The sequence below is a fragment of the Dryobates pubescens genome, chromosome Z (genome assembly GCF_014839835.1).
Source record: "Dryobates pubescens isolate bDryPub1 chromosome Z, bDryPub1.pri, whole genome shotgun sequence".
In the NCBI taxonomy this organism is placed as follows: domain Eukaryota; kingdom Metazoa; phylum Chordata; class Aves; order Piciformes; family Picidae; genus Dryobates; species Dryobates pubescens.
This window is the reverse complement of record NC_071657.1, coordinates 41,242,468-41,266,256: the sequence shown is the minus strand read 5'-3', so window position 1 is coordinate 41,266,256 and position 23,789 is coordinate 41,242,468. Positions and strand designations below refer to the sequence as shown.

At 40.4% G+C, this 23,789-nt stretch overlaps 1 protein-coding gene across 1 annotated transcript; it reads left to right on the top strand.

Annotated features, from left to right (window-relative positions):
• Window positions 1-7,255: 7,255 nt before the first annotated feature.
• On the top strand, window positions 7,256-21,878 carry RIOK2 (RIO kinase 2). Its single transcript, XM_009898294.2, has 10 exons — window positions 7,256-7,375; window positions 8,002-8,140; window positions 9,016-9,132; window positions 10,059-10,234; window positions 11,828-11,916; window positions 15,479-15,670; window positions 16,028-16,120; window positions 17,010-17,543; window positions 18,167-18,263; window positions 21,177-21,878. The coding sequence occupies exons 1-10, from the start codon at window positions 7,310-7,312 to the stop codon at window positions 21,336-21,338; spliced, it is 1,665 nt and encodes a 554-aa protein (XP_009896596.1). The 5' UTR covers window positions 7,256-7,309; the 3' UTR covers window positions 21,339-21,878.
• Window positions 21,879-23,789: the final 1,911 nt, after the last annotated feature.

The window sequence follows — 23,789 nt, the reverse complement described above, 5'->3', positions numbered from 1 at the left end:
CACTCTGTGCTGGGTTAGGAACTGGCTGGAGGGCCGAGCCCAGAGAGTGGTGGTGAATGGTGCCACATCCAGCTGGCGGCCAGTCACCAGTGGCATCCCCCAGGGATCAGTGCTGGACCCCATCCTCTTTAACATCTACACTGATGATCTGGATGAGGGGATTGAGACAGTCATCAGCAAATTTGCTGACGACACCAAGTTGGGGGCAGATGTTGATCTGTTAGAGGGTAGAAGAGCTCTGCAGAGGGACCTTGACCGACTGGACAGATGGGCGGAGTCCAATGGGATGTCATTCAATAAGGCCAAGTGCCGGGTGCTGCACTTTGGCCATGGCAACCCCATGCAGAGCTACAGGCTGGGGTCAGAGTGGCTGGAGAGCTGCCAAACAGAAAGGGACCTGGGGGTGCTGATTGACACCCGCTGCACTTTTACAGCAAATCTGTTTTTCAAAGAACTGTAGTAAAAATGGAATATAATGAGAAGGTGATCTGAAGTTATCCTTCAATTTGCTTTGGACTACAACAATACTAGATCTTAATTCTCTTATTTTGTTGGAAGTATCTTTATGGGGATGCTATGTAGTGAAACAGTAGAAAAGCTTTTCTTAACAAATGGTAAACATGAAATATACATACTGCTTTATCCTAAAATAGTTGAACTAGATTTTGAGGCATGAAGCACAATCTAATGTGAAACATAATAATTAAGAGTTATGCCATTACAAGTTTTTCCTGCTTGTACTGTTTTGTCTCCAAAATTTCCTGTAAGGGGTACAACCCCTTGTGTTCAAAATCAGGAATAAAGGACAAAGAGAAAAGGAGACTAGGCTGGGGAAAGATATGAAAGTAAGTAATAAAAGAGTGTAAAATATGTCTAGAAAGAAACAATGTATATGCTCTTTCGTAGGTGAGGCTTACTGATTAATAGTACATGGTATGTGGTAGAAATACCATCAGCAAAACCAGTCATGAGTATGTTCCTTACTGCTTTGAGCTTGGACAACCCACATCCTGGGCAGAGATTTCTGTGTCTGACTCTGTTGCCATTCAGTTTCAGGTTTGGCTTCTTTTAATTTTCTTTTAATTGAATCACAGCTTACCCTCTGACTTTCTCTTTTTGCTGCATTTTTATTGCTAAATCTCAGGATGTGTTACAGGGTGATTCCAAGTACTATAGGTTCTGCTGCTACCACATGTGCTTCCAGCAAACCTGCTGCTTCCACATGAGTATATCTACCTGGGCTTTAAAAGGGTTTTGCTGAAATACAAGAGCTTGCCTGGATTTACATGGTGGATGTAAAGGAACAGCATGGAAAACAAAGCATTGTAGTGAGCAGAAGAGATGGAAATCTTTCCATTGACTCCCCTGTGCCATTATGGAGCCTCCCCAGTCCCTCTGCCTGTTAACCATCTCATACTATTGAGTAGGATATTTCTGTAGAAAGTCTTCTCTTATTGAAGTAAAAAGAAAATTATCTCATTAGATCATTTAATCAGAAGCAGTGATTTAATGAAGTTCCATTTCCTAGTCTACACTCAGACTTAAGGTAAAATATTAATCATACTTCCTCCCAATGTCCTGCCTGTTGACAAATCATTGATAAGTAAATATGCACCTGCTTGAACATCTCATATGTGGGTCCATCTGCAAAACCAGAGGGTAGAATTCCTAACAGGAATATTTGAGGATTACATAGCATATAAAAGGGCCTCTTGAGGGACATGTTTTTGTACTCATTGTTTTCATGACACTGAACTGTAATTACTACATTATTTCATACATTAAAGATTTTAACCTGATTTATTATTGTATTTCTCTTGGGGCAATTTATTTATAAACATCTCCCCCCCCCCCCCCCCAACTTTTTTCTTCTTTCATTTTTCGTGCATTAATGGGTATGCATTGTGTCATGGTAAGCATACAGGTCTGTGGCATGTCCTAGCAGGCTTTGTTCTTGGTTGTCTTCTCATTCATTTCTTCCCAAAGGTAAGCTGCATGAAAAGGCCAGTCAAACCTGGAAAATCAATGAATGATTATGGGAGTAGTGCCATAGCCAGGGCTTTGGCTACTTACCCCACATGACTTGCTTTGAGAAACCTGATCTTCTGGGGGCTGATGTGTTACACCTCTCAGAGAAGGGACAAAGTATATTCTGTCATAGGCTTGCTGATTTACTTGAGAAGGGCTTTAAACTACAGTTGACAGGGGTGGGTATCCTGAATCTATCCCACTACTACCGCTCTGAGGCCAGTGCCAGTAATAGATGCCCTAGGCTTGGGCCTGAAGAAGGATCACATACCAGCTGCAGATCACCTGAAGTGCACAAGAACAGAATTTATGCCAATAATTCAACTTCAACAGGGGCATGGGAAACAAACAGGAGGAGCTAGAGACATGCACATGCCTACAGGGCTATGATGTCATTGGCATCACTGAAATGTGGTGGGAGAGAGCATAGAAATGGATGAATACACACTCTTTAGGAGAGACAAGCAGGGGAGAAGAGGAAGGGGTGTCACAATATCCCAGCTACATCTGCTTTCTGTGTGATGTTTGGCATGATTTGGGTGGAGGATGGAGTAACATAGTCACAGCTTGTGCTAGACTCATTATCATACATAGAAGTGTAAACTTTAGCATTCATCTTGCAGTTAATTAAGCAAAGGGTTTCACTATAGCCTGGAAAATATGTTTTGAAGCTGCATGGTTTTGTTGTTTTAGCCTTGCTTCAGTAGTTTCAGCTTTAACAGGGCTACTTTCTTTAACTGCTAGCAGCTTCCCTGAGACAGACAGAATCAGAATCCTCTAGTGAGGAAGAAACTGAAGTTGCCACTCCAGTGCCTAGAAGAATTTAGGGACAAAGAGCTGTGATTCAGGTCCCCCTTAGACAGACTGTGGAACTTGAGGGAAAACTAGTGTATATGCATGTATAGTACTGGTAAAACTGTAATGAAGACTCACAATCCAAACTGGAGAGCTATGCAGGCTCTGCTGGAAGGTGTATATATAGAAACATATTCAAGAAGTCAGTCTCTTAATTAACTAATTGTACAGTAGGTTAATGTCCTCTTTTTTTTCCCCCCTCACTTTGAGATAACACCTTAGAGTTTCCACCATACGTTACTGGTGTTCCTAGCATAAAGACTCCAGAACTACCTCATCTTCCAAGCATTGCCAGTAAATCTTGTAGATGAGATGCCAGACAGCAAATCAGGATATGCCATTTTTTATCTAGAGAGAATACAGATGAAACAAAATTAATTCATAAACCTCAAACAAACAGAAACACACTCCTTCCCCCATAAAATTACCCAAACCTACACATTGTCAAGGGCATTACTGACATACATTAACTGGCCAACAAATACTAGAATCATTTAGTTTGAAAAAGACCCTTAAGATCGTTAAGTCCAACCATAAACCTAACACTGCCAAGCCTGCTGGTAAACAATGTCTCTACACACCACCTCTACATGCCTTTTAAACACCACCTTGCAGAGGGGCAGGAGTTTGGTTTTGCCACCTCCTTTCCACAGCCCAACCAACCACCGGAGCAGTTAATTATCTGGACTTACCAATTCAAGAAGCATATGATGCTATCTATGATGCTGTCTTGACTATATGAGTACTGCCAGGCACTAGACACCTTGTAGCTCTGCCCAACTCATGCTGGCCGACCCCTGCAAGGTGGCACAATGGCAGGCAGTAACAAACACTGACACTAACAAGAAACAAAAGGTCTTTAAGAAGACATGGAACAAAAAAGTATAACTATCACAGACAATTCAGTTCCAATGCAGGTACAGAACAAAAGCTGATCAAGTGTAAATATTCACAATCTCTCTCCATCAGATACTAGAAAGTAACTGTGCTAATTAGATGTTGAATAGCAATGAACTGTCTCCTTCAGAAGTACCCAAAATCTGCAGCTGATCAGCATGACTACTTGTTCTATAGCAAAACACAGTACTTCGAAAAGTACTGTTATGCCAGCGAAACTGTCTGAGCAGTTTATGGTGATGCTGTTCATGTTAGGGCTAAATATACAGTGTTCATCTAAGGAGCAGAATCAGGGGATAAAGCAGTTCCCTTTGAATAAACAATGCATGCTCCGCTAGCAACCACGTCCTTAAAGAGCTGCAAAATCCCACCTGTGCTGAAAATTCTCACCAAACTAAAACAAAAGGCTGTGAGAAGACACCAAGGTCATAAAGACCTAAAGAAACAAGAACTTGTCAACAGAAGAAGCTTTTATCCATAAGCCTTGAAGGTGTCAAACTGTCACTGAAATTAGGAATAAAACTTTAACAATTGGTTTGTCATTAACAAGCAGGTTTTCCTTTATTACAAAGTTGTGCAAGTTTGGGTGCTAGAGGCATTCCCACAAATCTAGCACAGCACCTGAAATTTGTGGTACAAGGAAATTTATTAGCAACACCCCATGTCAACCTATTAACTGTCCATTGGTCAATACATTGCTTGGGTTGCATTAAAGATACAGCTTCTCTTGAATTCACTACTTACGCTTATAGAGGGAGAAGTTTATTTTGGGCATGAATCTTTGGTGGTCCAGTCACTAGTGGTGTGCCCCAGGGATCAGTGCTGGGCCCCATGCTCTTTAACATCTTTATTGATGATCTGGATGAGGACATTGAGTCCATCATCAGCAAATTTGCTGATGACACCAAGCTGGGGGCAGGAGTTGATCTGCCGGAGGGTAGAGAGGCTCTGCAGAGGGACCTCGACAGGCTGGACAGATGGGCAGCATCCAACGGCATGAGATTTAACACATCCAAGTGCCAGGTTCTGCACATTGGCCACGACAATCCCATGCAGAGCTACAGGCTGGGGTCAGAGTGGTTGGAGAGCAGCCAGGTAGAGAGGGACCTGGGGGTACTGGTTGATGGTAGGCTGAACATGAGCCTGCAGTGTACCCAGGCAGCCAGGAGGGCCAATGGCATCCTGGCCTGCATCAGGAACAGTGTGGCCAGCAGGAGCAGGGAGGTCATTCTGCCCCTGTACACTGCACTGGTTAGGCCGCACCTCGAGTATTGTGTCCAGTTCTGGGCCCCTCAGTTTAGGAAGGATGTTGACTTGCTGGAATGAGTCCAGAGAAGGGCAACAAAGTTGGTGAGGAGTTTGGAACACAAGCCCTGTGAGGAGAGGCTGAGGGAGCTGGGGTTGCTTAGCCTGGAGAAGAGGAGACTCAGGGGTGACCTTATTGTTCTCTACAACTGCCTGAAGGGAGGTTGCAGACAGGCAGAGGTTGGTCTCTTCTCCCAGGCAGCCAGAACCAGAACAAGAGGACACAGTCTCAGGCTGCACCAGGGGAGGTTTAGGTTGGATGTTAGGAAGAAGTTCTATACAGAGAGAGTGATTGCCCATTGGAATGGGCTGCCTGGGAAGGTGGTGGAGCCACCATCATTGGAGGTGTTCAGGAGGAGACTTGATGGGGTGCTTGGTGTTTAGTTTGGTTTAGTTGTTTAGGTGGCTTGGATTGTTTGATGGGTTGGACGCAATGATCTTGAAGGTCTCTTCCAACCTGGTTTATTCTATGTATGTATATGTATTTATTCTACGTATGTCTTTAGTGGTCACCAGGAAACAAATGTTTCTTGAACTTTGAACCTTTGAAGTCTTCTTCCATATGCTGTCAAAAGTTAGCTCATCATGTTGGCAGGTCCTGGACCATATCAACCAGTTTCCTCTGGTTTTGAAGGACCTTTTGTCAGTTCAGGGAAGATATATGTGGAAGTTTCAGTGATAAGGATGCAAGAACTCAGTTACAGGTGCCAAGAATGAGGTTACATTGCAGAGAGCACAAACTGCCCAAGCTAACCTGTTTTTTTGTTTGTTTGTTTTTTCTTCTTTTTTTTTATCACCTTTATAGGTGTCATTTGGCAGAAGGCACATACCCATGGGATGAAGCTCACTTTATTAGACTTGTGCTTGCACAAATGATGTACAGAGTTTCAACACAGTATATGCGATTCTTCCACATATTCTCTCTTTTACACTACTTGGAGAGCACTGCATCACAGCCTAGTGCACTGCATACTTAATCCAGTTCAGAGGTTTATGTATGGTTTGTGCCTGTACTGCTGGCATCTTATTACAATAAAAAAATATAGAGGACAAAAATACATAGGACTATCACTGTGAAAACTTGTCTCAACAATGTATCAAGGATTTAATGGTTTAAGTCGATAGATACCCTTTCCACCACTCAAAGACCGTTTGAAATAGTCTGAAAAATAAGATAGCAAAAAGCTCACCAGAAGTGTTTCAACCACAACTAGCTCCATTACAAAGTAATCGACAAAAGGATGTCCATTTTTTCATTACTGCTACACCATTGTAGCCTGATACACAATAGAGAATAGTTACTAACAAAGCATTTCCTTTCCCAGTTAGGGGAAGCAGCGGGTAGAAGCACCATCCCACGTTTCTCATTGAAAAGGTGTAAAAGTGTTGGTGTGTGGGTTTTGGTTGGTTGGTTTGGTTTTTGGTTGTTTGGGGGTTTGTGTGCATGTGTGGTTTTGTCCCATTAGTACTTCTATTTATTTTAGCTTTACTATCATGCACGATTTAAACAAAACAAAACACAATAAACCACCCACAAACAAACAAAAAACACCACTCCAGAACAAACAAAACCAACAAACCCAAACACCAAAACAGAAAACAACCAACGAACCAAATGCCACCAAAATGCCCACAACGACGACACCGCCACGGCTCCCTTCACTCGGTACTGAGTGGAAGCAGCACGGTGAGGCCACCGCCGTACACACAACTTGCCCCCCCAACGCTCCGTGCCGTAGCGCCACACATACTCTCCCTGTCGCGGTTGTGCGCAGGTGCAGTAGCAGCGGAGGCTTGCGGCCGCCCTCAGAGCAGGCAGCACGGAGAGGTTAGAGTCAGCCGTCACCGCGCCCGCCTGGCGCTCCAAGTGAGGGGTGCTGGGACGAGACAGCTTTCTAGCCTGGGCGTCTCAAGAGTGATCCCTTCCAGGAAGTCGGTCTCGGCAGATGCACAAGCCAGCAGCTAGCTCTTTCGCAGAGGGAGAGAGGTCTAGCCCGTCTCGGAGTAGAAGCTTGCTGTGTTTTGATTTCTAGCCGATAAAGGTATGTGTGTACGCATGTATCTGCCAGGACCTGCTGCAACCTCTGCCTGGGAGTCGCTTGCCGCAGTGATGAGGAGAGTTCTGCGCATGTGTTGCAGCGGCGCCGTGTTGCGTTTGGGTTACGAGAGTTGTCTGTTTCCTTTGGAGTAAGAAGGCCGCTGGCTTGTATTGGCCTCAGCGATCATGGGGAAGCTGGATGTGGTGATGCTTCGGTACCTCTCCAGGGATCACTTTAGAGTCCTGACAGCGGTGAGCCTGTGGGGAAGCCTGGCTAGGGGAACGGGCGACTGCGGGAGAAGGGAAGGCCTGCCTAGCCCGGCGCTGCGCCCGGAGTGCCGCATGGCCGGTTAGCGAAGTGGGGTTGGTCAGGCTCTGTGCACGGGTGGGGAGGGCATTGCAGGTGGTGGCTGCCCAGTGCAATGCTGCTAACAGTTCTTCCACGTGTGCTGATTGTATTTGGCAGCCTTTCTGACGAGGAGTGAGCATAGCATGCTGCCTTGGCCAGCTCTGTGATAAGCGCAGGCTCCACCAGTTGGCCTGTTAGATAGTGCTGACGACAGGAGTACCTAGTAGAAGGGCGAACTGAGTTATCACTGTGTAAGCGTGAGAAGAGTCTCATTTCAGAAACGAAAACCAGCTCTTTCATCCACTCCTGACACTGATATCTTGTCAAGTGTTCATCTTCTGGCCAGTACAGTAGACGTTTCAAGCCTGAGTTACACAAAGGATTTCAAGGGGCCAAGATCCGTATTTTAATTTAAAAAATTAAATTAAAAAAAAATCAATGAAAAGTGATTTTAGTCTCAAGTGAGATCTGATATTATTTCATTGTTGAACACGGGCTAACAAGTATTAATTTTATTTATTCTTTTTAGGTGGAAATGGGCATGAAGAACCATGAAATAGTTCCTGCTAGCTTAATTGCTTCTATTGCCAGCCTTAAACACGGTGGCTGTAATAAGATTTTGAGAGAGTTGGTGAAGCACAAACTTCTAGCTTATGAACGAACTAAAAGTGAGTTTGATTTTTTTGTCTCCCTTTCTCATTCTGTTCTTAATGCCTCACAGTGGTACTTGCAGAAGTGCCACAGCTTGACACACATGAGCATCCAGACCATGTGTTATCTGTATCTTGGTTTGTATCTGTGCTGGAAATACAGATTTGTGCAGCACCGAATGTTTTAGCTATCTGCTGAGCTGCCTATAAAATCAGTGAAGAGATGAACAATTAACTCCCTTTTTTCAGGCCACCAAAGTGATAAAAAAACAAGAGAGTCATTATTTAAGGTAATATTCAAATGCATACAGGCAGAAATCAACCCAAATCAGTTACAGTCTTACAGTACACATGCTGGAGCAGAAAAGCCTTGTACATTTTGCCCCCTCAAAAACAGCTACCAAAGAAGGTTTTGTCCTGTCTGATGTGACAAGCAGTAGTCTGTGCAGGCCTTTCCTTTTTCCTTCTTTTTAGTTGCATCTGGCTTTGCAAACACACTGTAGAATTTTACAGGAAATTCTTACCCATTTTGTCCCAGTTCTTTAGAGCATTAAGGATCACATTAGATCATCACAACAATCCCGGATCCCTGCTGTGTCTCTTACATGTGTATCTTCTAAAATGCTACCTGGGTTTCCCCAGGCTACTCAAAGTGCTGCCATTACCTGTGTTAGAGAAGAGCTAGCATTATGTCTGTCTTTTGCCCAGTGATCAATTTTCATAAAACTTGAAGGAACTGAAATACCTCTACTGTTTTGCCAAATTGGGCTGATATTAGCCAATGAGTGAAATATTGCTTGGGTGTAGTGTACTGCAAGCTGAATAAATTGAGACTTATGTAAGAAGTAATGCATACATAATAAGGACTGAAATGTTTTGTGTTTTATTCTTAGCTGTCCAGGGTTATCGGTTAACTAATGCAGGATATGATTACCTTGCTTTGAAAACTCTGTCTTCCCGACAAGTCATAAATTCTGTGGGAAACCAGATGGGAGTTGGCAAAGAATCAGGTAATAAGAATGTTTTAATATATTTTTAAAGCAACCACAGTTGTAGTTACGCAGGTTTTTTACCAGAAACTTAGATAAGTTTTCCTCTGGATAGTCACATCAGTTAGTCTGCCAAACCCCAAGATTTGTGGGTCATTTGTTAAAATGTTATGTGAGGCTCCTGGTCTGTGTGATTCTCCTTCAACCATTTTGTCTGATTCTTGGTTTATCACTTAAAACAGTGCTTTCCAGGCAGAAGCTGTTTGTCTCATGCTTTGTGGGGAGTTGTGAAGCATTTTTACAAAAAGATGATTTAATATTTTTCATTCCACTTCAAAACAAATAAAGTGAAATAGGCTCAAGACTCAGGCAGTACTGTCTTGGTTCTGCTTATGTTCATGTAGGTAATAATTTGAACATAGCCTGTAACGTATAATTGAAGAATGAGAAGGGGATTATTTGGGACAGATAGTAGAGATTAAACATAGGCTAATTGTTAACATTGTTTAATTAAGAGGCTGGTCCTTTGGGTTGTCTTGTCCACTCAGTAGAAAGATGACGACTCTTCTGCAGTGTGGTGAAGTTAAAACCAGCATTTGCCTTAGATTTCTCTCAAGGACAGCTTATATTTATTGTTTTTTATGAGGATAGCCTGGAGATGTTAACCTGAATGTAGAAAGCTGAAGATCTCATACTCTCAGAGATGTTTCAAAAGAGCATGTTTGGTGATCACATCAGTATTTTAATGGAGTACCATGATCAGTTCAGCAGTAATTTCCCCTTGTGCATATCTCTTAATATACAATATGTAAATTTAGCTAACTGCGGCAGAATTTGCCATTCCAGAAACAGTAATGGTGAGAAAGTGAAGTGACTAAACTTGTCACTGCAGTTTTTTGTTAGTTACCATTTATTTCTTAGATCTGTGTGATTATGTGTCTTCTTAGATATTTATATTGTTGCAAATGAAGAGGAGCAACAGTTTGCATTGAAGTTGCACAGGCTTGGAAGAACTTCCTTTCGCAGTCTGAAAAATAAACGTGACTACCACAAGCACAGGCATAAAATGTCATGGCTGTATTTATCCCGGCTAGCAGCAATGAAAGAGTTCGCCTATATGAAGGTAGGTGGCCTTTACACAGTATGAGCAATGGTGTAATAGCTTAGAAGATATTTTCCAGACTGTCCTTTGGTCAGTTCATAATTGCAGTATTGGTAGGATTTATATGTTTAAACTCTTATTTATTAATTTCTTCATTGTCCTGGTGGACTTAGAGTATACATTGCAGAGAATTTGGAATGCTATATGCCTTATACTTTGCAGAGACAAAATAAACATGCCATGGAAGCATGGAGCAGAAGTAGAGAGGCTATGAAAGGACTTAATGTTATTTATGGATAGATAGTCTATGTATGATTAATTCTGCTGGGTTTAATTTGAAGTATAGACTTAGAGGAACACCTGTAATAGTAAGGGAATTTATAGCTACTTGCCAGAATTATTCTGTTGCTGGTGTTCAGTTGTCATCTCTTTAATTTATTTTTATTTTACCATGTTTTCAGTTGTTGCTGTGCTGTTGAAGGAAATCTTTCTGTCCAGACTAGCGTTCAGATTTGGAAAGGCATTTTGTTCCATGCTGTGGGAAAAGGTTTCATTTTCACACGTGTTGCTAATCTTAGAATTTGAGACTTTTTTGCTTGGTTAAAAAAAATGCAAATGTTTATAGTGATTGGAAGTTTGTAGTGGAAAGAGAATGATTTATTTTTTAAAAAAATTCCCTTCTCCTTTTTGTGCTGTTCAGCAATGCTCTACACATTGAATATTATTTTCTTGTTTCTCTTAAAACCTTCGTAGGTTGTACCAGTGGCCTTTCACAGAGAGAGGAGAGAGCTATTACCATCATTTAGAACCTCTATATTGGTCCATTTGGTCCAGTTGTTAAAACATTGTTGTTTGAACTTGTAGGACTATAATCATGAGGTTCAGTTTCCCTGAAAAGAGAGTTCGGGGGAAGATAATTATGTGCTGAAAAGTGATAATAATGTAGTAATTTAAGTAAGAAAAGCTGTAATTACGCTCCTTTATCTTAGAGCTCTTACCTCAGAAAAAAATGCACTGGTAAGATTAGTCAAAAAAGAGTGAACACATAAAAAACTGAGTGGATCAAGTGAATGACTAAATTCACATCAGAAAAAGCAAACAGGATAGCTTCAAAATGCTGTGACCTACCTTTAGTTATTTAATGTGTAGTGCTGGTTATTAATATTTAAGAATGAGCTTTTGTCATACAGCAACTAATTATAGGTCAAGTAGTCAGGCACAACTGTCTGGCAATAGCTCACTGTGGATTTTTTTTTCTAATGGCTGACATTCTATTTCCAGTTCTCTGCTGTTGATTGCTTGGGCTAACAGACCAGATGTGATTGTATAATTTTTCCATTCTGTTGTATTTTGCTTCCTGATGCATGGTATTTAAACTCTAAAATATAGCAGTGCACTTAGTGTACAAACTGACAGATACTGTTTGTCTCTTCAGTGTAATTTCAAATGGCTGTTGCTGTCTCTTCTTAAGCAGGTGATTTTGTGTTTCCAGTTAACATTTGAGTAATGTATGCTGCTTTCACAGTAATATTTATGGTTTATCTTAGCTGGGAGTTTGTCAACATAACTAATGTTTTCTTAACCATTTATATTTTAGTTTCAATTTCTTTCCAGGCTTTGCATGACAGAAAATTTCCTGTCCCAAAACCTGTAGACTTCAACAGGCATGCAGTTGTTATGGAACTTATTGATGGCTATCCTTTGTAAGTACTGAGTCTCAAAATTCTTTGCATTACAGAAAACCTAAAAATTTTAACATCAGCCTTAGGGTTTTTCCTTGACATGTGAGTTAATTCTGACTCCACCATGCTGAATAATGCTCTCTGACTCACACTCACTAGTGTTCCATTTAGTTGTAGTCTCACTTCTCTTATCTCTTTATTCAAAGAAAGTGTTTTTTCCTTAGTTCAAAGAAAGTGGTGAAATAGAATAACTTAAACTAAGCAATGTATCAGAAGAGCAGTGTGGCACAAGTTAGTACTGAGCTGTTTTCTATATGAAAATCACATATGCTTTGTGTTACTTAATACATACAATACTGAATATCATGTCTTTCACATCCTGAGCTCCAGTTCATGATCATTGCTCTGATGAGATCATAATTCACTGTTTTAGCACTTACTTGTTTATGTAGGTTACTGTGTGTAATTGTTTTTGCTATTTCAAGGAAGCTTACTGTACTCAAGTTTTTCAGTGTCTAAAAACATCAAATATTATTGAAGTTTGTACATGAAGGGATGGCTTTGTTTGCGTAGCCATATGCAGAAGGCCTATATACTTGGTATATTGTAGAAAAACCTCTGGATAAGCATCTAGGTTAAGAGAGCTTATCTCTAGAACAAACTAGTCCATGCTCTTGTGTGGTAATCAAGACTTAAAGTTGGCAGTTTTAGTTAAAAGGAAATTAATCCCAAAGTATAACAGTTGAAGAGTAACGTGGAAGAAACTTCATTTTTTTGTTTTCCCACCATCATTTGTTAAATAATTCTGGATCCATCATGTACGTGGAGCACTTGAAGTTGCATGCATATGGCTGCAGTGGAAGTCTAGTGTGCTTTCCCTGTTTACGATTCTAACCTGAACGAAGCAAGTGGTGGATGAGAATTATTTCAGATATACCAAGGTGAAAGAATCACCAAATGGCTGACATTGGAAGGAACTTTGGCAGTCACCTAGTCCAAACACCCTGCTCTAGGAGGGCTGTGTGGAACCTGTTGGCAGTGTTTGTGTTGTCCATTGCCTGAGTTAAAAAACAAGTGTAGAGTCGGTGACTTGCATTAAACAATTGTTGTGCTTTTGGACAAGTGTACAGTTATCCAAGGTGCCTGCCAAATTTGACTTAGTTTTTCCTTGTCTACCTACTTTATTTTGCATCTCAAAGAATAGTTGAAGTTGGTAAGGACCTCCTGAGGTCATCTGGTCCAACCTCCCTGCTTGAGTAGGGCTACTCAGAGGTGATTGTCTAGGACCATGCCAAGGTGACTTTTGAATCTAAGAAGGGGAGACTTCAGAACTTTTTGGTGCAACCTCTGCTGGTCACCCTTACGGTGGAAAAAGATACATCCTCTTGTGTTGCAGTTTGTGCTCCTTGGCTTATGTCTGGCCACTGACAGCCTGGCTTTGAACCTGGAGGTGTTTATGTACATCAGTGAGATACCCTAAGCCATCTCATCTGCAGGCTGAACAGTCCCAGCTTTCATCCTTTTTGCATAGGAGAGGTGTTCCAATCCCTTAATCATCCTTGTGACCCTTTACTACATTCTCTCCAGTATGTTCATGTCTCTTGTACTAGGGAGACCAGAACTGGACACAGTACTCCTGGTGTGCCTTCACCTTTGTGGAATAATATGCTTTGCCTAATGCAACCAAAGATGCTGTTAGCCACCTTTGCAATGAAGTCACATTCCTGGCTCATGTTCAACTTAATGCTGGCCAAGACCCTCAGATCCTTTTCTGCCAGGCTACTTTCCAGCTGTGAGCTGATGCATGAGGTTCCCCATGTGCAGGACTTTACTTACTGAACTTTATGAGGTCCATGCTGGTCTATTTCTCCAGCCTTTGGAAGTCCCTCTGGATGGCAGCATCATGACCCTCAAGGCATATCAGCTGCTCCTAGTCATCTGCAAACTCTGTCCCATCATCCAGCTCCTTACCAAAGGTATTAAACAGGACTGGAACCACTTTGGACTGCTGTGTTATGCTGCTAGTCTCTGGGCTTCAATTAGACTGTGTGTCCAGCAATTCAGGCAGTTCGCAAACCACCTCACTGTCTACACATCCAGTACTTTTCTGTGTGAGTCTTACGGGATTCAGTGTCAAAGCTGTACTGAAGTCCAGAAAGATAATATCCACTGCTGTCCCCTCATCTAACCTGCCAGTCACTTCATCACAAAAATTCAGGTAGGTCAGGTGTGACTTGGTGAAGTTGGCTGTGAACAATTTTCTTGTCCTTAATGTGTCTGACATTGTTTTCCAGGATTAGCTGCTCCATCAGCTTTACAGGGCTTGAGGCGAGATTTACCACTGCCTGTAATCCCCCATGTCTTTCTTCTTGCTCTTCATGAAGATAGGAGTGATGTTTGCTTTTGTCTGGTCTTCAGATACTTGTCCTATGGGTCATAAATGATTATCAAGGGTGGCCAAGCAATGACACCTGCCAGCTTACTCGGTGTTTGGGGATACATCACATCAGGGTCCAGAGTCCAATTTGCTTAAGTATTCCCTCAGATTACATTCTGCACCGAGGGTATATCTTCCTTGCTCCATCCATTCCTTCTGGTCCTTGGGATCTGAGATTCCCATCTCAGAAGATGCCAGTTAATGACTTCCAAATTCAAAGGGCAAGTGGGATATTTTGTGGTACAGGCTTGCTGTGCAAAATGTCACAGATTAATTTTGGTATCAGTCTGAAAGTATTCAGTGAGGGCCTGTTACAGAGCTGCTAGTGTTGCATTGATTGTTCTTTGACTGTACGAGTCATTCATTCTCATAATCGGCTGCATTCAGACCAGGATATTTCATGTAAGAACTGTAAATGCTGATCACTTCTTGACTGCTCATGGTACAAAAATTACAGCTGCCTTTTTATTTGTCTTGTTTCTAAAGACCAGCTGATTTTTATTTCACCACTTAAGGTACTTAGGTATATGTAGGTGTATATATATATATATATATATATGTGTATATATATATATATATATATATAGAGAGAGAGAGAGAGAGGTATATTTCTTAGGTATATGTTCAGGAATGCTTTAAACTTTTTTTTGTTCTATTTTCTTCTTTCTTTTCCTTAGTCTAGAAAATAGGCTTTTGTAAAAGAAAATGGCACCAGGTATGTGAATACCTGAAGACCTAGTTTCTACTGAGACTGTAAGTTTAGCTAAAATGGAAGAGATGTAAAAATTTCCAGATACATTATTTAAATAATGCATTATGGCACTACTGCCTGATGCATACAGTGGACATAATTTGAAATTAGACTTAGCCTGGATATAAGGAGACATTTTCTCCCATTGAGGACAGTGAGGCAGTAGAACAGGGTGCTTGGGGAGGTTACACAGTCTGTATCTGTCCCTATGGTTTTCCAGGTCCTGAGCAATCTGGGTTGATCCCCAGAGGTGACTCAGCTTTATGGAGGTTATTAGATTAGATACTGGAGGGCACTTTTAACTTGAATTACCCTGGCATTCTGTAAGATGTATTTAATATACTTCGTGGTTTCAGAGTCTTTCAAGGTTCAGAATATTTTATTTAACTTTCCAGGTGTCAAGTGCACCAATTGGAAGATCCTTCATCCGTCTACAGTGAATTAATGGATCTGATTGTAAAACTCGCCAGTCACGGCTTGATCCATGGTGATTTCAATGAATTTAATCTCATACTGGATAATGAAGACCATGTCACTATGATTGATTTCCCTCAGATGATATCAACATCACATGCAAATGCTGAATGGTAGGTTCACATTTAAAGGTGTTTTCAAAGTAAATCTGGCAAGTGCCAATGAGCAAATAGGCAACCATGATATGTGTTTACAAGCCTGTTTCTATTATTTTTCTACCATTGTTGTCATGCATCCCAAATAACATTCCAAGTGTAGTTTGATGAACAGGTAGAAATGTCTTCTTTGGTAAGCAATTGCTTTTCAGACAGAAGAAATACTTGGAAATGCAGTTTGTCTCCCTAGCCTTTTGTCTTGGAATCACAGTTTTCAAATAAAAATAGTAAAGGACAAGAAATGTAGGCTAAAAAATTGTCATTGCAGCAGACTTACTTTGATTTTGTATTTGTAGAATTATTTTTTTTTTACAGGTATTTTGACAGAGATGTGAACTGTATTAAGGAGTTCTTTAGGAAGCGCTTCAGCTATGAGAGTGAGCTCTTCCCATCATTCAAAGACATCAGGTAGAAACTGTCAGATGAATTTGAGTTCTATTTATGGTGTTTATGCTGGTTTTGCAAGAAAATGCGTGTCTGTGGGGGATGCTTGTAGAATAAATAAAAATATTAGGCCAAACCATGCAATTTTAATTGTTTCTCATTCAGATGAAATAATGGTAAGTACTTTCCAAAAGCTGAAGTGTGCTTTAAAATCCAGTACTGCCTTGTCTTTGCTCTTGCAGATCAGCAATCCAAATAATAAATGCTAACAGTGATGCAGAATCAGTTTCTCCCACTTCTCAAAGCCTCTTTGACAGTTCTAATGTATTGAGGTTTAATATGAGTTTGAATTTTAAATCTACATTTAAAATGCTAGAAAATACCATTACTGACTTCAAACATTATTATGTTCAAAGTGTTCTTCCTTATGTCTTTTTGTCCCTTTGGAAAACGAAGTTTATTGTCACTTACTTTAAGACTGAAGTTGTTGCAATGAAAGGAGGTTTATTTCCTTGAGCACTCTCCCAAAGGTTTATCATACACTTGAATCACTCTGCGTATCAGTGTACCCTTTATTCTTCTGTTTGCTTGAACTTAACTTAAACTTCAAGCCAAATTGTATTCCTGGTAAGATGCAGTAATTTCCTATAAATAAACAGACAAATGAATGCTCATGATGAAGGTGGAGTCATCTTTTGTAGAAATGTTTCTCTCAGGTGGCATTCTGTTAATACCTGAAGTTCAGCACTGTCATGTGGTATTCGTGTGTTTCAACAGAGTATATGCTCTTTGTTTATAGTATGAGTAATTATAGTCGAGCTTGATTAATATTGTTAATTCAATTAATTGTCAATGTGGCATGTTGTTAACTTGATTATTTATCATATTAAAAGAAAACATGCTTCTTTTGCAGGAGAGAGTGTTCTCTTGACAGAGAGATTGCTGCCAGTGGCTGTGCAAAAGAAATGGAGGAAGATGCTGAACTGTTTTACCTACCAAGTTCTGATGAGGATGATGGTACAACAGAGTTACCAGAATTTGTAGAAGATGCTGAGAATAAGTTCACCTCCTTCAACAAAGAGAAGGAAAACAGTGCAGACTTTGTAGAAGAAGTAGGTGATTTCTCTGAAAGCAGAACCTGTAACAGCTTCATGTGTAGCAATGAAGAAGCCAATTGGAGTGACAGTAGTAAAAATACACAAAGACTGAATATGTCGAAGTTGAGTTCAGCCTTAGAAAAAGTTGAAGAGGAAGCTGTGCTTTGGAAGTCCGGTGAAGATGCAGAGAGTTCTACAATTTCTTTTTCTAAGGGCAAAAACATAACTGAAAGTGCTGCTGAAACTGATAATCAGACAGAACAAGGAGAGTGCTGTAATAAGGAGGATGAAGACAAATGCCCTGATCTGATTGACTTATCAACTTTAAATGAGAAATTCAGTAATTACAGGTAAAGATTCATATTTACTATATAGGAGTGTCATTCCTCACCCCAATAAATGTAAATCTTCCAGATTATAATACTGCTTCTAAATAAGTTCTGTGAGTAAGTTGGTAGTTTGAATGCTTTGTGTCAAAGCCAAAATATTCTGCTGCTCTTTCAGCAGAAATTAGTAGGAAGAAGCTCATTGTAATGTATTATTCAAACAGATTGTGTTGTGTATTGTTCTACTTCGAAATCCCTGCATACCTCCAGGCTAGCTATTAGTATGTGAAATTCTAACTTAATTTGCTAGCCCACAAACTATTGGATGCACATGCCAAGTTCATACCCACCCTTATCTGCCTTAGCAAATGAATTGCTGAAACCTTGTGCAGAACTGAAAATATCTAATGTTCTGAAGGTTGTATACATGTGACTATTGTGCAACAAATTCTTCCTTTTATATGATGTGTGTTTTGAGTAACTAATCCAGTGTTAATATTTAAAATGTAAATGTTTTATAGTACTTTCATGTTTTGTAGGGAGTTCCCAGATTGTATCTAAAAAATTTAAGGCTGAAACATAATGCTTATAGAGGCAAAATATGTCTATCTTGCTAGCAGAATAAAACATTGATTCATGTATTTTAGAACTAAAGATGGTATCGTTCACATTGCTGAGCACAGAACAAGGACTAAAAGCGTCACATCAGTCAGAAGTGTTGGGAGCTGTTCAACCATTCCAGCGGTAAATATTATTATATTATAAATGTTAATTGTTACAGATTGGTATGATCTTGTTTACTCTGAGACTACATTAATTTGCATGTTAGTTAGTTAATATCTATTTGTAAAAACGTTCTCTAGTATTAATTATATTTAAAAAGACTAACTATGCTGCTGTCTGGTTTATACATCCACACCCAGAGTAAAATAGGACTGATACTTCTGATATAGTTTACAGGGAATGATTTGTAGCACTTTCTTTCATGTGTTGCTCTTCGCTCTTTTACCAAAGCTCTACATCAGTATTAACAACTCTCAATTAGCCCATAATGGCTTTATGTATGTTTATGTACTAACTTAGTTTTCTGTTGATAACCATAGTATTTTTTTATTTTAGAAGTGGATGTTTGAGTCAAGATTTAATTTGGCCTTTTTCACCTCTCAAAGGATTCTACATACATCTTTCTGAAATACTTGTATGAACTCATTTAGTGGTGATTTCTCTGGCAATATGAATTTATTGGACTTTCTGCTTTTTTAGCAGATTTTAGTATCTTTTTATCTTTAGTTTCAGACTATATACTAATCAGTATGGCTGCCTCTGTCACTTTTTTAAATACTTGTAAAGGGAAGATAGTCCTGTTTTTCTTTATTGGTTATAAAGTATTCTTGTGAAAAAACAGGAAGGAATGTTTTCATCTGACAGCTGATCCATGAGGTGGTTTGTTTTTTTTTTTAATTAGGTTAGATCACACACATATCATTGACAATATGTTCAGTCTCATTTTCATATGAAACATGTAGTTTAGGGAGGATATTAGTGTAGTTTTAGCTCTTTCATGACATGTGCCAGAAGTAAATATGTGATTTTTGAATTTGTGTCACTTCATAGCATTCCTATTGTCTAATTGCAGGATTTCTAGGAGTAGTACTCTGTCTGAAACCTCTAGTGCTGACAGAAGTGCATTTTTGTTCTTAGGTTTTTTTTGTTTAATTTTATTCCTCATTTACAGTCTTTATGGTCTACTCCTTACTATATCAGTACTTTTCTAACAAATGTAGATGATATGCTATTCTGTGAAGCTGCCTTATTTTAAACAACATGGCTTTTGATCACTGTAATATTTGTGGAATAGTTGGCTGATGTATACGTAAATGTTTGGAAATTTTGTTACTTTTTTTTTAAGTAAGTATTTTAAAGATACATCAGTAGCTGATAAAGTTACATGTGTAAATAAATGTTAAAGAACAGCATGTTTGCATCTTGTATAAGAAGTGTTTTAAAGGACTTGATCTGCTTGAGGGTAGGAAATCAAAGAGATCTGGATAAGCTGGATCAGCGGGCTGAGCTCAGTTGTTTGAGATTAACAAAGCCAAGTGCTAGGTCCTGTGCTTGGGTTGCAACAGCACCATACAATGCTAGAAGCGGCGGGCAGAGTGGCTGGAAAGTTGCCTGGCAGAAAACAACCTAAGGGTGTTGGTTGAGAACTTATTGTAGGGGATGGCATTGTATCTTCTGAAAGAAACGTAATGTTAGGTTAAAACAACAGGACGAAGTAAACAAGAACCAGGATGACCTCCTAGAAATTCCCTAGCTTCTGGTCCATACAGTGTTGCCATTCTTCCCTGCCTCCACTGCTTTTTTTCCTTTTGAGTTTGCTGATTCAAATGTTTAGAGTTAACAAATAAATAAAAAGTAGTGCTACTGAGTCCTATAAAGGAAATTGCTTGAAATTGTGCTCTGGTGCACCACTTGGTGGTGGCAGTAATCATTATGTAGCTATGGAAACCTTCTTTGAGTATTTAGAAGATGCGTTTTATTCTGTAGGCAGAAACACAGAATGTGTTAAGACTATGTAAATGCCATGTGCATACCTAATTTTCTGTTCTAAAGCATAAAAGCACTTTAGCAGGAAAGCTTTCACGTTATGGAAATAACAGTGGCTCCTGCTGTTTCAGTACTTCTGCTGTAGAGGCATGAGACCGTTCTGACCTTGCGCCTTGCAACAGGAGTTCTGGAGGAGGAACTGTACATCACTTCTGACTGCCTGTCAGTTTAGCTATGCTTGTGGTAAAGAGTTGTTTTCCACAAAAAGTACTCAGATCCTTGTAGTCCAAACTTTAGAAAGCCCAGGGTTCTACAAAAAAAATACCCCAAACCCAAAACCAACTAAGTACTGTAGGATGTGAAATGTTCTATAGGTCCTTTTTCTTACTCATTTTTTGGTTTGTTTTTTAAACTTAAAAAGCATTTGTTTAATCTTCGGGCACAGAGTATTACCAGCTTTTACATTTTCCTGGAAGGCTTGTGTTTTGCACCAAGAGATGCTGGTCATTTACAATCCCTTTAAGAAAGATGTTTAAGATCTGTAAGGTATGATTTAAAACACTGCTTATTAGAACTAAGACTATCATAGATAATTCCACGCATCTTCAGATGCTGAAAGCCCTGAGGCTGCAGGATTGAACAGGATCCTGATGCAGCCTGCCATGCAAGCCTTGTCTATAGAGAATCTCTCTCCTCAGTCAGTTGAGCTATTTTATGATCTTTCTTACAAGGAAACAACTCTCTTTGTCATTTCTCTAGTCAAGCTGAGCTGATGTTCACTTGACAGCTCCTTCCTGCACTTCTAGGTAAAGGCAGGACCACAGAAGAGGCTTAGTTGCCACTAATGAGCAGGAGGTATCTTAGTTTCTCCTGCTGCAGCTCAGTACAGGCCCGAAAACAACCATGTATGTGCAGCTTAGTGCAACACAGCACAGACCAGGGCTTACTCATATTGGCTGTTGTGTAGAACACTAACTTCTTGATGTACACAGGTTTTCTGGTTAGATTTATGTGTGCTCATGTTGGTACTGAAAATGCACTATTATGCCATATCTTAACATTAAATGATCTTCCAAAAGTTCTGATACCAAATTGTTTTATTTGTAGGAATTGGTGAAACAGAAGGTAAAACATCAACTTACCAAACATCAAAAATCTGCTCTGAGGCGGCGGCTGCAAAAAGGAGAGGCAAATATTTATACCAAACAACGTCGAGAAAATATGCACAACATCAAGTCAAGCTTGGATGCAGCTAGTTTCTGGGGATAATGTATTAAAGCTCCCATAGAATATGAGCAAACTCAAAATGTATGTAGTTGAAAGAATTATGCCAATAACCAGTAATACTTCTATATGATGCAGTAATCTCTTTCTATATAACCAAATATTTTTCTGGAAGTTTGTAAACCTAATTGTGGTTCCTGTGACTTTGGCAGGGGGATTTCGTTTTGTGTTTGCCATTAAAACTGTTGACCGCAATTTAAATTGTATCAGGAGTACTGGCTGAGGTCATTTAACTCTAGTAATTTCCAACGCTATCTTGTAAATCAGCTGTAGTGTGTTTTCTTTGGTTCACTTGTGCAGTTAAGAGGGAGAGAAGGGGAAAATTTTTAAACCAAATTTGCAATGATGTGAAATTTAAATTTGAAATGTTGCCTTGTTATAAACACCTTTTATTGTATCCTCTCAAGCAGTTCACTGTCCTTGAACTGAGGAGCCCAGAACTGGACACAGTGTTCCAGATGAGGTCTCACCAGGGCAGAGTTGTGGGAGAGGAGAACTTCCTTTGACCTGCTTGCCACACTCTTCCTGACACATCCCAGGATACTATTGGCTGCCTTGGCCCCAAGGGCACATTGCTGACCTTTGTCCACCAAGACTCTCAGGTCTTTTTCCACAGAGCTGATTCCTAGCAGGTCAGCTCCCAAGTTGTACTGATATATGGGGCTATTTCTCCCCTACACTTGTTGAACTTCATAACATTACTCACTACCCAACTCTTCAGCCTCTTCAGGTCACATTGTATGGTAGCACAAGCTTTTGGTCTATCAGCCACCCCTCCTGTTTTTGTCTCATCAGCTTTCTGAGGGTACAGTACTTCATCCAGGTCATTGACAAACATATTAAACAGTTGTGACAGGTACAACTGCCCTGACAAACACAGAAGTGCTGGCAGACACCAGACAAAGGGCCAAGGCTTGCCAGAAACTGATGAAGATCTGTTTGTTGCCTCCAGACACTAGTGGTGCCTATGGGCCCAGAAGTTCCAGCCTTTGTGTTTCTTGGGGGCCTCAGCCCTCCAACTAATTAAGAAATTGACCACAGCACACTCTTGACATGGAGTCCTGCTATAGAGAGAGTTTTCTCCACACAGTAAGTGGCCTGGTAGTCAGATCGTCTCACTTAAACCAGGACCTTATCTAAGAAGTCCTTCACCCTCCATTTGGTGAGTATATATTTTGGGCACCTGTAGGGAGATTTTCCCTTTCTGAATGAGTGAGTCAGTGCACATTTTGATTGATCTCTCTCTAGAGAGCTTAACTGATTGTGCAGCAGTATATTCCCAACTGACATCTGAATCTGTAATTTTATTCTGGGGGAAGGAGTGCAGAGTAATTGCAATAAATCCACAGTTTTCAGGTGGCTGTTGCTGTCTGTGGGTGCCTCTGTGACAACAGGGCTGGACCCAGTGCTGACCCCTGGGGAACACAACTTGTAGCAGACCTCCAGCTAGACTGGAGCTCTCTGAGCTCTATCTTTCAACAAGGTTTTAAGTCCTCTCCAGCATCTATTCCTCTAACCCACACTTTGTAAGTTTGCCTATGAGGATGCTGTGGGAGACAGTGTCAAATGCCTTGATGAAATCAAGGTAGACAATACCCAGTGTCCTCCCCTTATCTATCCATCCAGTCATGCCCACATAGAGGGCTATCAAATTAGACCTGAATTCCACTTGGTGAACCTGTGCTCACTACTTCTGGTAATCTTTTTCTCCACATCCTTTCAGATGCAACCAGAACAAATGGTTCCATCATCTTTCCAGGAATGGAGGTGAAGCTGACTTTCTTGTAGCTTCCTCCATCTTCTTTCTTTCCCTTTTTGAAGATTGGAGTGGCATTGCCCTTCCTCCAGTCCTCAGCCACCCTCACCAGTTCTCCAGGACCTTTGAAAGATGATTAAGAGCAGCCCAGCAATTACTTCTGACAGCTCTCTCAGCATTCATTACATGACCCACAACAGTGTCTCATACTAACCTGCCCCTTAATCCTTACCAAGGAACTCTCAACTCACTCTTCATCTGTTTGTTTCTTTCTCCATTCATTAGTTCATGTGCTTCAGCACATCATCAATAACCTGATGGAAGAACTCTTTCACTCTTTCTCTCCCTAGATTCCAAGTGGGTAGTGTAATAGAAGCGATAGGAGTGAACCTATCTAACTGCCTTTACAGCTAATTATCTCAGCATACAGCAAAGATGAGTAATTCAAGGAGGTGGACCCTGTGAAGAATCTTGAAGTTAGAGATAGTATCTGACTGTCAGATATGGGGACATTTTTTAGGAATACAGTGAATGGAAAATTCAGTGTAGGACTCAACTGATTGAAGTATGAGGACATTTAGTGGATGCTTTCTGGAAAAGGAAACCCAAGACCAACAGAACTGTAGAAGCTTTCCAACTTCGGAGTTCCCAGTTTCTTTGTTATAGGGTCTGTGCCCTAG